General features: G+C 39.8%; 1 protein-coding gene across 4 annotated transcripts in view; it reads left to right on the top strand.

The window, feature by feature from the left end:
* Window positions 1–16,505, top strand: part of GRB14 (growth factor receptor bound protein 14) — a 103,991-nt gene that overhangs the window by 76,496 nt on the left and 10,990 nt on the right. For all 4 annotated transcript variants that reach the window (XM_084800059.1, XM_084800061.1, XM_084800062.1 and 1 more), the window contains 5 exons: window positions 3,317–3,438; window positions 5,309–5,383; window positions 8,063–8,200; window positions 9,867–9,977; window positions 10,169–10,264. In XM_084800059.1, coding sequence (XP_084656185.1) covers window positions 3,317–3,438; window positions 5,309–5,383; window positions 8,063–8,200; window positions 9,867–9,977; window positions 10,169–10,264 — 542 coding nt within the window. The remainder of the gene's footprint in view (window positions 1–3,316; window positions 3,439–5,308; window positions 5,384–8,062; window positions 8,201–9,866; window positions 9,978–10,168; window positions 10,265–16,505) is intronic.

Raw genomic sequence — 16,505 nt, 5'->3', positions numbered from 1 at the left:
TTTTAGGGCTCAGTTAAAGGAGGACAGTCATGGGAAGAATTCATTAGGTGACAAAAAAAAAAAGCTGCTGGTTTTCTCTTTGTATTTTAGGTCTTGCTAACATGGGTCTTGGCAATGCCTAGGCTTCCATATTGGTGTTCTGCAACTTTTCATTCCCTTTACACATTCATTACCTGTCTTCCTCTCAGAAGAATCTGCCTTAGCATCTTATATCTTTCTGTTGAATGTTATGTCGATTCATGTCTGTATTTAGTGAGCTATCTTTACCAAAAAGAAAACAAATACTGGAAGCTGTGATTAGCTGATCATCAGTGGTCTCCACCGGGATTATTTTGCTCTCTGTAACTGTAGTCCTGAATGGGATGAAATTGACTTGGGGGGGGATGGTATGCGAAATGGTGCATCTAAATTGAGGTGATGATTTATAAATGTATAAAGAATATCTAGTGTGATATTATTATTAAAAGTCAATTCCCATGCTAATAAAACTTCATCTTTATTGTCAAACTTACATATGAAGTAAAAACAAAACAAAACAAAAACAAACAAACAAACAAAGAAACTAACAAAAAACACAGCCCCATTCAGCCCCATGAAGTCTTACTGGTTTTGTCTATATTATCTGAATTATCCGTAGGCTGGAGCCAGATCTTTGTTTTTAAATGAATAAAGCAAATGTATTTTGCTTTTTTAAATACAGTCTAGATTTTGATAGCTCTTTAATAATATTTTTCTTCCTAATATTGTAGGATATTTTTCCAACTTCATTGTTTGCATTATTCAAACATTCAATACTATAGATCTGTGAAATTTCCTGAAGTATTTCTTTCTTACTTATCTTTTCTTTACAGAGTTATATCCTGGAGGTGGTGTCTCTCCCTCCCCCCTCCCTCCCCCCCATCTCTCTCTCTCTCTCTCCCATGGCCACAAAGTACCATGCTACATTCTACTTGGTGACTACACACACCATGTTATTTTTTTAAAGCTTCTTATTCATTGTGGGAATATAGGGAGTAAAGGATACAGAGTGGGAGGTAGAAAGAGATGCAGAAGGGACTTCGAATTTTATATTTATTTGAGAGAGTCTGGCCAAATGATATTAACAGTCAGAAAAATAAGATTCTAAGGATAGGTACTTCTAGGATTGGAAGAAGGAGAAGGGTAAGGACAATGAGCCATACCATAAAATAGTGGTGGAATAGCATAAATAAAATTGATCATCTTAACCAATGTAGCTATGCAGTTAAGTGGGCTTATGTGCAGCCTATGACCCGTAGAACCATAGCCCCGCCAAACCAACATTTTTCTGCAGAACACTCTCTCTTCCACAATGAAACTCTTTACTAGTTAAACATTGATGCTTTATGTCTCCTCGCATCCAGCCTGGAAACTGCCCTTCTCCTCTCTGTTGCTGTGCATTGGATGTTCTTGGTACCTTCTAGGGGGCCTCATCATCTTTGTCTTTTTGTGTCTGTCTGATTTCACTTAGCACTGAGTCTTTAGGGTTCATCGTTAGTCAAACCTTCACTTCTTTTAAGGTTGATTTTCTAAATTGTGTATATATTCACCTCCTACTGCATGGACATGGTGTTGTTTTTGCCTTTAGGTACAAATATCTTCTGGAATCTCAACTTTCTCTTCCGCAGGACTTTAAGCCAGTTATGGAAAATGGAGTGGCATTGAATGATCATTTCATGGGTACTGCTTTGAAAACTTAGGGTGTGAAGCTTGGCTTTCAACAAATTGTGTTCAAGGAGGCAAAGAATCTACTAGCATCAGGGAAAGCCATATTGGGCAGAGATTTCACTTCAGGGAACTTGACAGATGTGGCAACAAGAGTGAAAGGAAAGAGCAAATCCAGGCACTGAGTTTTAGGGAAGGGAAGAAGTAAAAGGAACGAGTCAGTGAGACAGAAGCAAAGGTGACTGACCCAGCTAAGAGCAGACGTCTGCTTACCCATGAGCCCTTGCTGTACCTCATCCATAGCCGTTGAGATGAAATTATTCAGAAGAATAGGCTTCTGTGTCAGTGTGATTATTTACGTCTGTGGGTTGAATTTCTGAGATGTTAATTTTTGTCAAAAGGTCCCAGGAACATGTAAAGAACAGAATAGTTCACATTCCTTTTTATTTATTTATTTATATTTATATTTTTAGTTAGTCTTCACTTTCTCTTCTGCATTGATGGATTCCTAATTAAAATTTCCTGACTCTTTATTGAAGAAAGCTGAACATCCCATGGTGGCCACATGGTGACTTTTCAGACACTGCCTGTTCCTGAGTAACTAATGAACATCTACAGGAATAAACAGAATTGTGAGCTCCCCCAGTTGCTTTCCACTTGGCCCACTCGTCTTGTATTTTTATTATTCCTAGACACATAGATGAAGTTTCTGCCCTTTGAACCTATGTGAGAGGAATCTTGTAGTATACATCTTCTTTCACTTAAGATACTTCTGTTTGAGATTATTGTAGAATATACTTGTTGTTTGCTCTTATAAAAATCATTCTCATGTCAAGAAGTATATGGGTATTTTCTAGTTTGGGGCTATTATGAATAATACAGTCACAAACACTATCACTGTTTCCATTACAATAGGCATTTTACAAGTTATGTTTGAATTCTTTAATGTTGCCATTGCTTGCTTCATTTAATATCTTTTCTACTAAGTACCTTCCTACCTTACTTAATTATCTTCATTGTTAATACAGAATCTATTTTTCTTAAATTAGGTATGAAAGTCTAAAGTGCCACGAGGACTTGAGCTTCATAAAAAAAAAAAACCTGTATCCGCTTGAGTGGAAATTTCCTTTTTAAAGCATCTATTTAAGTTTTTCAGCTACCCAGATTATGTGTCTTAAATGCATAGTGAACCTGTCAAAATTCTTCATCTCTTAATGAGGTGAATTGTTCAAACCTGGAGCAAATATTTTAATTTTGGCACCATGATGAGTTAAAGGAAGAATAGCTCTCATGTCTTACCACAGATTTGTTATCAAACTTATACTGCAATTTGCATAGCAATAAAAGGAGTCTGAGAATTAGCAAAAATGCCGTTTGTGATATTTTATGGTAATTCTCTTTTTAGTTGACTGCTTTGGTATAGAAGTTGATGTAATAATTCAGAACTGAATAGAAACCTTGCCAGTGTAGATACTTAAGAACTGTGATGAAACTTGCTGTTTAATAATGCATTGTGAATGATACATAATTTACTTTATATGTTTGTATGCCGATGTTATTTGTGAGTATCTTTACGTTTGTCTGTTGAACTATTTATGCGTCTGTCAACACATTCACTGAAACATTCTCACAGAAAGAACAATAGAAGACCATGAGCTGGTGATTGAAGTGCTCTCTCATTGGGGCATGGAAGAAGAAAATAAGCTGTATCTTAGAAAAAACTATGCCAAATATGAATGTTTTAAGAACCCAATGGTGAGTGGACGCTCCTCTAACGGTTATGGAAATGACTGAGTCACTTAGCTTTGCTGTGCCGAAAAGCATCACAATAAGTGAAAATAGAGGCTCTGATTTCTTATTCTAACGATGATGAGCTAACATGATGCATGGTCGTTCATATTCAAAGATAAAGTGCTTCAACATTGTTGACAAAACATGAATGGAGATGAACTTGGTTATTTAATTTCAGAACATTTGGTAAACCAGTTTGGAGATGCTTACTGTTGCTTCTCTTCTCTGCTCTTTAAGACAGAAAGCCAGAGAAATTCTGGATTTGCTTTAGAAAATGAATTGCTGTAGGTCCCTAAGTGTTTTCCAGAACATTACAGTTTAATACACTTCATAGAATTAGGGAAGGTAAGGCGTTTTCTGAAGTAAGTTGGTAACTGTTGCGAGTGCTGTAGCTTTGCCAGACATTTAAGAGCGATATTTATCTTTCTTTAAGTTCTTTTATTTTCAGTGCAGTAACTTCTGAACTAAGTAGAAACGAGGTAAAGAACAGCGCACTACCTGGTAAACACTACATTCATTACAGCTCTCTTTAAAAGAAAGTAAATGCCTATTACCCTAATGAAGTGTGCGGATCTGGAGAAGTCAGAATCGCCTCTGAGCTCATTATTTTAAATTGTTTTTTGTCTCTGCAGCTGTGGTGTATTTTTACACTAAGTTTTGGATAATTGGATTGAAACAATCCGTTATGAAAAATATATGATACACACCATAATAGAATATTTTCAAACCCTGGAAGACCTCTTAGGTTCTCTTTTATTGTAACTTATTAATGGAAACATAATGGGTTGAGCTTTGACAAAGAAAATGAGAGTTCTAATAAAAATGAAATAGAATTAGATTAGAAGGAAAAGCATTTTCTTGTTGAGAGTCTTTATCAAGGAATACATTTAAAAGTTATATTTAAGGAAAGATGGCTTAGTTTACAGTCCTTAGTTTATTTATTTTTATCTAATTTTTTTAAATCTATTTTTATCTAAGTTTGACATTCATTTCTGTAGATCTGAGTAGTGTGTCTTGACTTGGGTATGTTGTGGCATTTTTTTTTTTAAATCATCACAGCACAGGATGAATGGGAGAGCAGCTGCGGGGTGAGGCTGGGAAGCTAGCTGCTAAACATCTCTAACACACAGGTCAGCCCAACAATGCAGAATTTTCCCACCGCGGTGCCAGTAGATGGCTGTTTCATCCCCTCTCCTGAAGGAAATAGAGGAGACTATATGCTTCCAAACTTTTCTTATCTTGAAATTTACCTTGGGGAACCCCGGGACTTATTAAAAACACAGACTTCAAACCTACTGTCCAAACCTACTGAATCAGAAAAGTCAAGAACGAAGCTTGGGGATTTCTATTTTAAACAGCTTCCTGGGGGTGAATTTTATGATTGAATATGTTTGGAAAGACAGTAGGTAGAAATGAGCTGCCTCTTGGCTTCCCAGCTGAGCCCCGGCTGTTACAGGTGCTGTGCTTTGGCTTTTGAGCCAGCCTTTGCCCCTTACTCCTGCAAGTCTTGATGTGCTGAGGTGGGTCAGGACTCTTGCAGTACCTGCTGACGTGGTTGAAGGCAGGACTGAAGTGCTAAGAGCAAACTCTAAACTCCAGGGCTAGAGATTCTCTGTGAGTGTGATTGTTGGAATGTCGTCTTCTCTTAGGACGCACTGCCACCTAGGTTCCTTGTAGGCCACATAGTTTAGGCTTAGGAATAGCATTTTCCAAATCATTTTTTAGGGGTTTAGGACATGGTTTAAAGATATTTCACTTTAGGGTGCTGTATTGGTCATTGCGGAGCCTTTCCTGGCATTGGTTTGAGATTAATTTAACTTGTATCTTTGGCCAGTATTTCTTTCCAGAGCACATGGTGTCTTTTGCAACCGAAACCAATGGTGACAGATCCCCTACACAAATCCTGCAGGTAAGATATATTCATTAAAATATGCAAGGACACAAAAATGAAAACTTTTGTGCACTTCAAAAGTTTAAAAAAAATTTTTTTTTTTGGTCAGAGGTTTAAATGCCTGATTAATTTTTCCAGAAGATAAAAAAAAAAAAATACTGGGTAAATAAATAATTTATTAAAGTAATTAATAACATTTTTCCTCCTGATTGTAAATAAATTTCAACATTTAAAGGGGTTTTATGTAAGGAAAAAAACGTGCATGTGATTTGTGTTAAAAACAAAACAAAACAAAACAGTGTTGGACTGGAGACATGGCTCAGAGGTTGAGAGCACAGGATGTTCTTTCAAGGGTCATGAGTTCGGTTCCTAGCAGCCACATGGTGGCTCGTAACCATCTATAGTGAGGTATTGGTACCCTCCTTGGTCTGCTGTCCTATATGCAGGCACAATACTGTATAAATAATAAGTAAGTAAATAAATAAATAAATAAATAAATCTTTTAAAAAATAGTGTACATCTTTTGGGAAATTCCAACTTCCCAGTGTACTGCAGGTATTTTACTGGCAGATACTTAGTATAGCTTTTGTAAGAAATAGCTTTAAAATAATTTAGAAAAAAACACATAGCAGTTAAATGAATGGAAGAGAAGGGGTATGCGATAGATCCATTCCGAAAGCCACACTTCCAGTGGCTGTGGGGGAAATCCTAAAAGAGTCTTAGCGTCTCCGTGAAGTTAACCTTACGACTACTGGGCTCATTTCTGTCACCCTGGCTGTTATTTGGGATGGTCATTTCCCAAGGCATTGTCTTGGCTTGCAGTCAGTGAACTGCTTTGGGTGATGTTCTTTTCGATAGATTAACAAACCTGGCATCCTCAGTTGTTTTGCACAGGTTCGTTGGTGCCATTTAGGCTAAACCTGGGTGTCCACAAGATCAAATCATAGTAATAGTCCTTGGCCCAGTATAGACAAGGCTGTTTGTCACAGATATGTTTCCTGTGGATTTTTAAATAGGGTACATCTTATTTTTTTTAATGACTATAATGCTGCAGCATCTCACAGAGGCACCCTTAAGAGGGGTAGAACCCGAAAGCTTTGCCTGTGGGTGCTTTACTGATTTGTAGTGAGAAGGAGTTTTTCTTCCACCTCGTTTCCTAAACTGTCTTGCTTTAATAAATTATAATAAAAAAGGAAAATCACAGGCTTTAGATTCAGATAGCCCAGCACACACCCTGACCTCTCCTCTCCACTGAGGCAATGTTTCTACTTTTTAAAAGGTTTCTTCTCTCTCTAAGCGTGACCCCTATGACTCTTCTTTAAAAATTTAATTGGTTTGGTTTAATAACTTGGAAAGCACTCAAACTAAAGCCCTACTTGCCTGCTTTGCATATCAATTAATTAATGGCTCATTGCATCAAAATTTTTTTTTTTTTAGTGATTTACTTAAAAATGTAAATATCTCCTCTCAGCATTTCCCTGGATGTATTACAGGCCTCAGGATATTTTTACCCCATTTTAGTTAATGATTTCTGCTACTTTAAGTTTTTCCATTTTTGCATTTGTGTACTCATAAGGATTTCTGTTTTCTTTTAGAAGGAGGCACTAATGCATTTTCACTGTCTTAATAATAAGGACCCAGCGTGGCCACTAATGTACGGCTGTTTTTTTCCTTTTCCTTTCCCTACCATCACATGCCCACGGTCTCAGCTAATCACCTCTGCTTTGTAGCAAGCTCTTCCCAGTCTTGATGGCTTAAGTACCTTCACGTTTTACCAGTGATTTTTCTGAAGCATAAGTTGGGGAGGAGTTTGCTACCTGGGCTATATTTCTCTTGCCGTTTGGCTCAGTGGCTGGGGGGCTGAGAATCCCCTTCAAAGCTGGCTTTTCATCCTGTCTTTCCATATGGTCTCTCTCCAGGCCCTTCCCCACTTTTATTAGGCTTCTGGCCCTTGGTTGTCTTGGGTAACCACAGGGTTTTTGTTGGTTTGTTTGTTTTTTAAATCTGACATCTGGCTTCCATGAGTCAGTTCCTGGAAACCATCAAGCCAGGTCTCCATCTAGAACTGGTGGTGCTACTCCTGGTAAAAATTTCTAAGGGTGAGATACTTGTGAAGACTCCACCTCTTCATGGCTCAGTGCCAAGATCACATGATCCCAATGCCAAAGAGCATGGGGCATAGAAGATGCTGTTAAAATTCTCCTTAAAACACCAGCCTCCTCTGCCCACCTAAAACTAAAGTCATAGGAGACAAGGGGAGATTGCAGGCATTGCTCTCACTGGGAAGGTAAACTTGACTCAACTGTCTGTCTAGTGGTGGCAATCAGGATGGTGGTCCTACAGTATACTGCATTACATAATGTCCCTTACAGACCAACTACTTGTGTGGGACCCTATAGAAAAAGATGAAACATATCAGGACTTAATGCTCTAGATAATGTCCACTTTTAAGTATAAATTCAAGTAGGTGTGATTTTTGGTTGTCACTCATTTATTGGTTACCCTGAGTGTGTATTTTCTGAACAACTTTAATCTGGCACTCGTACCAGGTTTTTGATACAGTTATATCAAACACGCATTGTAATCTCTGTGCAGTGCAAATGCCATTGATACTATTTGTGTTTGTGTCTGACGGGTAAAAGACACCAGGTATCATTGCTTCCGTAATATTAGCATTGCATCTCATGTGTCTTCCAGATGTTTTTAAGCTCAAGCACATATCCCGAGATCCACGGATTCTTACACGCGAAGGAGCAGGGAAAGAAGTCTTGGAAGAAAGCTTACTTTTTTCTCAGAAGATCTGGTTTATATTTTTCTACTAAAGGCACATCCAAGGTAAGGCAAGGTGCCCCGGCTTTGCTAGGAACTCTCTATTAGCTGTAAGATAGCAGGCTCAGCTTTGGTATGGTGACTACTCTTGTAGCTGATGTCGAGTTAGAAGTTTGTTTGAACCCCAGTCGTCTGCTCTTAGACTTTTTAGAGGTCTTCAACCTTGCTTTACACGGAGTCTGCCTACTCTGTACAGCATTCCCGGACTCCGGGTGCTCTCACTCCCATCACAAATTCCTCCCACTTCTTCCTCATCTGAGGCTTCAGATTCGAAACTTAATGTGATTTACACTTTTTCTTTTGAAAAAACATTTCATTTGACGTGTATGTATGTTCCGTCCCTGAGTGCGTGTCTGTGCACCACATGCATGCAGGACCCTGTGGAGGTCAGACGTGTCGGGTCTCCTGGAACAGGTGCTATAGAAAGTCGTGGGCCACCGGATAGGTGCTAGGAACTGAACCCAGGTCCTCTACAAGAGCAGTAAGTGCTCTTAACTACTGAGGCAATCTCTCCAGCACCTACACTTTTTTTTTAAAAGTCACTTTTATATAACCAGTCTCCAAAGGCAGGCAAAATCTGCCTTAAGACTTGAAGATAATAGTATTTTAAGTGTTGGGTGTCAATTGACAGCATGCTGTTTTTCTAATCCACATAGCAGGCAGGAGAAATGTCTCAGTGAGTAAAGGCGCTGCCTGCCTAACAACCTGAGCTCAAGACGTTTGAACTGACAGGTGTGCGTGTGCACACCCATGCGCGGGCTCTATGCTCCCCTGCTAAACACCTGGGATCTTGTTAAAATACAGATATTGATTCAAGGGGCCTGGCGCGGGCCCTGAGATTTTGCATTTCTAACAAGCTCCCAGGTGAGACAGGTTCTGTGGTTCAGTGACCACACTGCTGGTAGCAAGGATTTGGTGAACAAATGCACTTTTGGCCAGTTTTGATTATAGGCAACCCCAGAATTAAGCACTTCTCTGAGTTATTAACCTATCACAGAGTCCTACGACCTGCCGATTTCCTATGGCCAGCTCCCAATCTCTCAGATTTTCCAGAGAGGAAATAGCTGCTCACGATCTCCCTTTGCCCTGACAATCAGACACATTCCATCCCAGGTAATATCCGTGCCCCAGTCTTCTCTCTGTGCAGGCTCCTTTCCTTCTGTGAAACGAGATGGCCACACAGCCTGCTGTCAGCACACAGATGCGAGGGATGGGTGTGTCAGAAAGGAGCAGGCGCTTGCTTACTCTTTCCCCCATTTCTGTCTCAGGAAGCCAAACACGTCTTGCTGTGGCAGAACCTGCACTTGACACTGAGATCAGGGAGACACTTTGAAAGGCCTTAAAGGCTTTCACTTTTCTCTTCTTGACATGATGGCTAAGGAGAACAGGGAACTTAAAACAGGAATTTGTCCATTACCAGAAGTAAAATTATGGACAAGTTGCCACATATCAATTTAAATGAAACTGTATGCAGCTCCTGGTTATTTAATGATATGGCTATTTCCTTTCTTTTTTTTTTTTTTTTTTTTTTTGTGATGTTGCTCTGGAATATTGTTTGAGGTAAATTTTTTTTTTTTTTGGGTCTGAGGTATAAATTGTGTAGTTTGAGAAATGCAAAAGATATTGTGAAGCCATGCATTAGTTTCAATGTTCACATATATGTTTTTTAAAGGAACCACGGCATTTGCAGTTTTTCAGCGAATTCAGCACTAGTAATGTTTACATGTCACTGGCTGGCAAAAAAAAACATGGAGCGCCAACTACCTATGGATTCTGCTTTAAGGTACAGGCTTAATGTTCTGATAGATGAGTAAAGCAAGCCTCAGCCTTTTAGGTAAGCTTGAGTTTCCCTCCGTTTCGTTTGAAAAGAGATAGAGTTCTCTTATGTATAGGAGAATTTTAGTGGCTTCTATTTCAACAGGTGTTACCTTCGAGATAAACATTAACAATAAACAATGTGCTGTGGCCTTCTAGCCTAACAAAGCAGGAGGGCCCCGGGACCTGAAAATGCTCTGTGCGGAAGAAGAGCGGAGCAGGACGTGCTGGGTGACGGCCATTAGATTGCTCAAGGTAATCTCTCAGGCAGGGGTGGCGGGACGGGTGCCTAGGAAATGCTCTGACATCCCTAAGTGTCTAAAGACACTTTGATTTCCAAATGTGAAGATGCTGTGCTAATCTGTGTGGCTATAGGAGAAAGAAGAAGAAGAGGAAGAATCATGGCCATCTTTAGTTCAAGAGATAAACATTCAGAACAGAGTGGCTTACCCTAATCTCTGTGTCTTTTGTGTGTGGAGCAGGAAGTATTCTGTTTCTAGAAACGACTCATCTTTATTGTTGGGAGTCTTATATATGTGGTTAGCCTGTGTAGCATGTCTCCTGTATACAATCTAGCCTGGGTTTGTACAATGACTCCAAAGCCACAGGGAATTTTGTTTTTAAAAGTTTTCCTCTTAGATATTGCAATTGGAATTATTTCATGTTCAATGTGTATGTGTGTGTGTTCTTTGTGAATTTCCTAAAACATCTCTTGCTCATTCATCATCTTTCCCCCAACTCTGGATCCAACCTGCTTCTCTTCCAACCCAACTTTGTATGCTTCCTCTCCCCCCCCCCCCCGCTCTTTCTAAAGGCTAATTTGTGCTGTCCAAGTATTCTTAGATGTTTGGCTTTCCACCAGAGTCAGGTTGACACTCTTAAATACCACTGATCTGCCTCTCCCAGCAGCTCCTCCTCTATCAACTGCTTTCTAGTTCAACAAGTCCAATTGAAATCATTGCATGCATTTTACGTTGAATATGTTTTTGAAGCCTCCCTTGCGTTTCATGTTGAACTGAAAACTCTGGAAGTGTAATTTGTTGACAAACCATTTGAAAAGAGTCAGAATGTTCTAAAGGTAGATCGAGAACACAGAAGACACAGAACTGACTTGTTTCAAATTGTGTTGAAAAGACATAGTTGGAAGCCATTGAAATGACTGAAAATTAAAAGAATTTGTCCCAAACATTATGACCTGAGTTTGACTCTAGAGACCTGTGTGGCAGAAGGACCAAACCTAGTCCCACAAGTTGTCCTATGACCTCCACATGCATATGAGAACACATGCATGGGCTAATGCATAGACAAACATACAATGGATATATATATTCTATCATATATATATGATAGAATGCATGCAATAATCTTAAAAAGCACTTTTATTTTTAAAGTGTTTATGCCAGTAAATTTGTTACAACCTTAATTGTCTAATTATAAAAATGATCAACCATTTTCTTTTTAAGACACTGATTTCTTATTAATAATTTTGGAAATTACAAGAAATACTTTTCACTCAAAGGGGCACAACCCAAAGAATGTGCTTGCCCGTATTAGTCAGTTTCCCATTGTGACTGAAGTTCACAAATACATGGTTTACCGCCTTCTTAAATCTTTCTTATGAAATGGAAGTTTCAGCAATTTCTGAGATACTCTTCATAATTCATACCTGAGAACTGGTATGATTTGCCAATACATAAATGATGCATATTATATTATATTATATCATGTACCATGTGTTATACTAATTATCATCTATATGGAAGGTATGGTTGCATAACACACTAAATGTGATAAACATAAATTATTCATATTAAGATAACTTGATGAATTTGAATTCAATTAAAATATTGAAAATTACAAAATAAAGCTTTCTCCTTCACCTAACATGACACCCGTCCGGTTCTCTCTACTCTGCTGTGTTTATTCTGATCTCACTCATACCCTGGGTGCCAGGATAATGTTAACACATTGTAAAGACAGTAAAAACAGAATAACAAAGACAGGAAGGAAAACAGGACCCAGAGCATCAGCTATAAACCAAGAAAGAAGCCTACTTCCTCCTCTGCCTCAGAAAAGGAAAATGGAGATACATGAATATTCCAAACAAGACTTAGTTTTCTCTCATTTTTCATTTCTAAATACACCAAAGAGGTGGCTTTAGTATACACTTAGTTATTTTGTAGTTTTAAATGCTTTCCTTGAGTTCAAATTCATCAAGTTTATCTTAATATGAACAATTTATGTTTGTCACATTCCGTTTGTTGTACAACCATGTCTTCCATGTAGGTCTAAAAGGAGATAATATTTTCAATAAATAGTTTCTCCCGGGCCCTGGTAGCCACTGATCTGAGCTGTCTTTATGAATCTGCCTATTCTGTGATTGGAAGGATATATGTACCCCTCTACCTTGACATTTGCTTCTTCACTGGTGGACATTTTGGTTGTTTCTATATTGTGACTGGTAGTGTGTTTGCACCACTGGAGGGACAGGACATATAAGAATATGCTGGCCGGCTGACCTACACAGTCTACATGCTTCCGGTCCAATGAGAGACCATGTCTCAAAAAAATAAAATGGAAAGTAATTGAGGAAGACACCGGACATGGACCCCTGGCTTCCAAACACATGCGTGCCCACATATGTGCACTCATCGACATAACAAATCACATGCAGACAAGAACATACACCTACACCTAACCTAAACTGCATAGGTGATATTCTTTTTCTCTTTGGAAAAATACTCTAGTTCCTTAAAGGATCGTAGAAAATCTGAGGCTTAGAAAAGAGAACAATTGCTTCCGTTATTGTGCTGTATCCTGGTTGTGTCAGCTCTTTCCATTCCCGGTCCCAGCAATTAGAACTCGGCCAGCTTCTTTCTAGCCTACTTTGGTGCCCATCTGCCCCTCCATGGGACAGGCAAATGTTGAAGTGACCCATGCCCTACCTCTCGGCCAGAGTTAAATGCTTTCTAAAGACCCCCAGCAGCACAGAGGCACTGACAGGATAAAGGACAATACATCTTTGAAGAAAGCTGTCTTATTAGTGGGTAGCTGGCTTTTCAATGTTGATGAATAAGAGGTGGCCAAGCAGCGTGTTTCTTGGGAAAGTGTTGGTTTGAGGTTACAATCTGTTCTCTAAAACGAGTGTGTCTAGGAATTAAGCTCCTCTGCTTTCTTTATAAAGTTACTGTTGGCTTAAAGTTAAGTTTCATTAGGTCCTATTAATGTCAATCAAACTTTAAATAAAAAAAACCCAAATTTTAGGAATTGAGAAATAATTGGATAAAGGAGTCAGCATAGAGGATTATTACACAATTATGGGTTTATATTCATGTTAAAATAAAAATCTTGAGAGCAGTAATTCTCCTATTCCTCTCTGACATTTTTTTCTAATTACCAAATATATTCACTTTGTGAGAATTACTTTAAGGAAATAGTTTTTAGTGTAAAAATAGCTGTTCTGGAATGTTTAAATAGATTCACCCTGAGAGTAATAGTTGATTCCTTGATCCCGTGTTTTCTATTCAATCTTCGTATTGGACATGACAGCACCCCCTTGTTTTTCCATTAGTTCAAAAAACAATCTAATGCATGTGACCCCTGTGACCTGGGCAGGATAGAGGTGTCTAAGGATTGTGCAGGCGGACAAGTGTGTCATAAGCCTACACTTGCCCTTAGGAGGCAGCACAAGGCACAGGAGCTGGCCTAGGCAGGCAAAGTATGTGAAAGAAAGTGGCCCCTGCTGGTTTTTCCACAGCCGAAGCTGTGCTCTGACCCTGGGGTGTGAAGGTGAGGCCTGGTCAAGGCTTCCCAGGCTGAAGAGGCAGGTGTCGTGTATCTGATGCTTCAGCCTCTCTTGGAGGCGGATGTGGTGTCGGTCATTCTTCGACACGAAATGATGATCATTACCTTGGAGCTGATGGGGGCTTATCCTACTTCCCCAAAGCTGTTGTCTGTACATTTCACGCCTGTCTACACCTTCTTGTCCACATCCTCACTCGCTGCCCAGCACTGCGGCCTCAGATGCTGCAAGAGCTGGTAAGAGGTGGGGATTACTGTGACGAAAGCTGAGGCCGGGAAGAAAGTAGAGGCCTACACTAGCATCCAGGGGCTAGGCCCTAGCGGGTCTTCATTACAGCTCCTTGCAATCACCATATTGGAAGAGTGTGGCAAGATAATTAAATAGAGCTGCCCATCCTATTGCTCTCTTTTCTTTTCATTTTTATGTTATGGAGAAGTTTATTATATGAACATGGAAGAACATGGAAGTGGGAAGGGCACCCCAGAGAGGAAGAAAGAGAGAGACAGGAAGAGAGATAAAGAGATAGAGATAGCAAGAGAGGAGAAAGAGGTAAGAGAGGTAAGAGAAGGCAAGAGAGGTTAGCGTGCTTTCTTTTCTCCAGTGACGTGACAAATGTAAGGGGCGAACATGCAGATTCTTATGCAGACATCTCTAGAGTGGGCTTGCTCATAGTTGGTGTGCTTGTTTGCTGAGCTCATAAGCCTGGCCTACTTTCTCACGGTGGCCTTCCCGTTTAATCTATGCGAAACTGTCTCCTGAAAGTAAAGACACTGCTATCACTTACCTTCTGGGAAATTGAGACCCTCTGTCTGAAATCCAGTTGACTCCCTACTGCTTTGCCGCATGGAGTCAAAACGAAATACCTTAAGAATATCGAAAACGAAAACAAGAACAAAGCCGAAACGTTGAAAATGAAATAAAACAAACAGAAAAATGGACTAGGGAGATGCCTCAGTTGATGAAGTGAATTTACAAGTGGGAGGACCTGAGTTACTTAGACTCATGGTATCCCCAGAACTCATGTGAAAGGATGCTGGCTTGAGGACTTGCACTCGTAGGTCCAGCGCTAGGAAGACAGAGGCAGACTTGGGGCTCGCTGGTAAGCCTGCAGGTCCTTAGACAGAATGTGACCCTTTGCTAAAGTTAATGAATTAAATAAATAAATAAATAAATAAAAGAAGGTAACTTGGGAATGACACCTTAAGTTGATAGATCTCTGGATCCCCCCCCCCCCCACATACCGGAGAATGGGTCAGACATAGGCCTGCATGCACATACGGACAACGCACTCCTAAGGGTTCTTCCACAGAAGGCCAAATTTATAATTTGCTTAATCAACAAAACAGCCTACCAGTCAGACATCAGAGGGACTGAGTTTCTCAGTGCTGCTTAGGATGTGTAATGTTTTAAAAGTATCATTATTCCCCAAAGGATAACATCTTTTCCAACTCAGCTATATAACTAGGCAGTGTATCACTCAGAATGCTTATCCTACTACAATTAGGCACCAATGAGAAATGTGAATTTTAGATCTCTGTTCCGGTGAGGTTTACTAAAAGCTTTGGGTCAAAATGAAAACACTGCCTTGCAGTAAGCAACGAACCCCTACCCAGATCTAGCCAATGGCCAGGACATTCTCCACAGTTGAGTGGAGAGTGGGGACTGACTTTCACATGAACTCTGGTGCCCCATATTTGACCATGTCCCCTTGATGGGGAGGCCTGGTGGCACTCAGCAGGCTACCAAGAAGAGACTTGATACCCTATGATCATATACACGGGGAGGAGGTCCCCCTCAGTCACAGTCATAAGGGAGGGGAATAGGGTAAAAGTGGGAGGGAGGGAGGAATGGGAGGATAAAAGGGATGGGATAACAATTGAGATGTAATATGAGTGAATTAATAAATAAAAAAAGAAAACACTGCCTTTATAAATGTATCTTTTTAAGGCTCTAAAATTAATATTTTAAAAACTTGGTTGTTGCTTGTTTCAAGGAAATGTTATCCACACATTAGCCTTCCTGGTTACTCAGCCCTTCTGGGTCTGTGAGTTGTCACATGGTTCTCCTGTACTACATGGCTAATAACCACTTAAGTGAGTATGTGCCATGTATGACTTTCTTGGTCCGCATTACCTCATCCAGGATGATTTTTTTTTCTAGTTCCATCTACTTGCCTATAAATTTCATAATGTCACTTTCTTAAACTTTTGGGTAATACGCCATTGTATAAATGTACCACATTTTCTTTATCTACTCTTTAGTTGAGAGATATATAGATTGTTTCCAGTTTCTGGCTATTATGAATAAAGCTGCTATGAACATAATTGATCGAGTATCCTTGTGGTAGGATGGAGTATCTTATGGGCATATATTCAAGAGTAATTAATATAGCTTTGTCTTGGGGAAGATCCATTCCCAATTTTCTGAGCAACTTTAGTATTGATGCCCATAGTGGCTGTACAGGTTTGTGCTTCCATCAGCAATGGAGGAGTGAACCCTCTGGAAGAGGGGGAGTAGGGATTGTGAAAGCCAGAGGACACCAGGAGAGCATGTCCCAAGGACTGAATAAAGCAGGGCTTATGGCAGCTCACAGAGACTGAAGTGACAATTGTAGAGCCTGCCTGAGTCTACCCTAGATCCTCTGTACTGTAGTTGTCAGCTTGTTGCTTTGAGAGGAATTCCTAAAAAGTTGGA

Source organism: Acomys minous, assembly GCF_964271855.1.
Source record: "Acomys minous genome assembly, chromosome: 10".
NCBI lineage: Eukaryota > Metazoa > Chordata > Mammalia > Rodentia > Muridae > Acomys > Acomys minous.
This window is presented reverse-complemented; position numbering and strand designations above follow the sequence as displayed.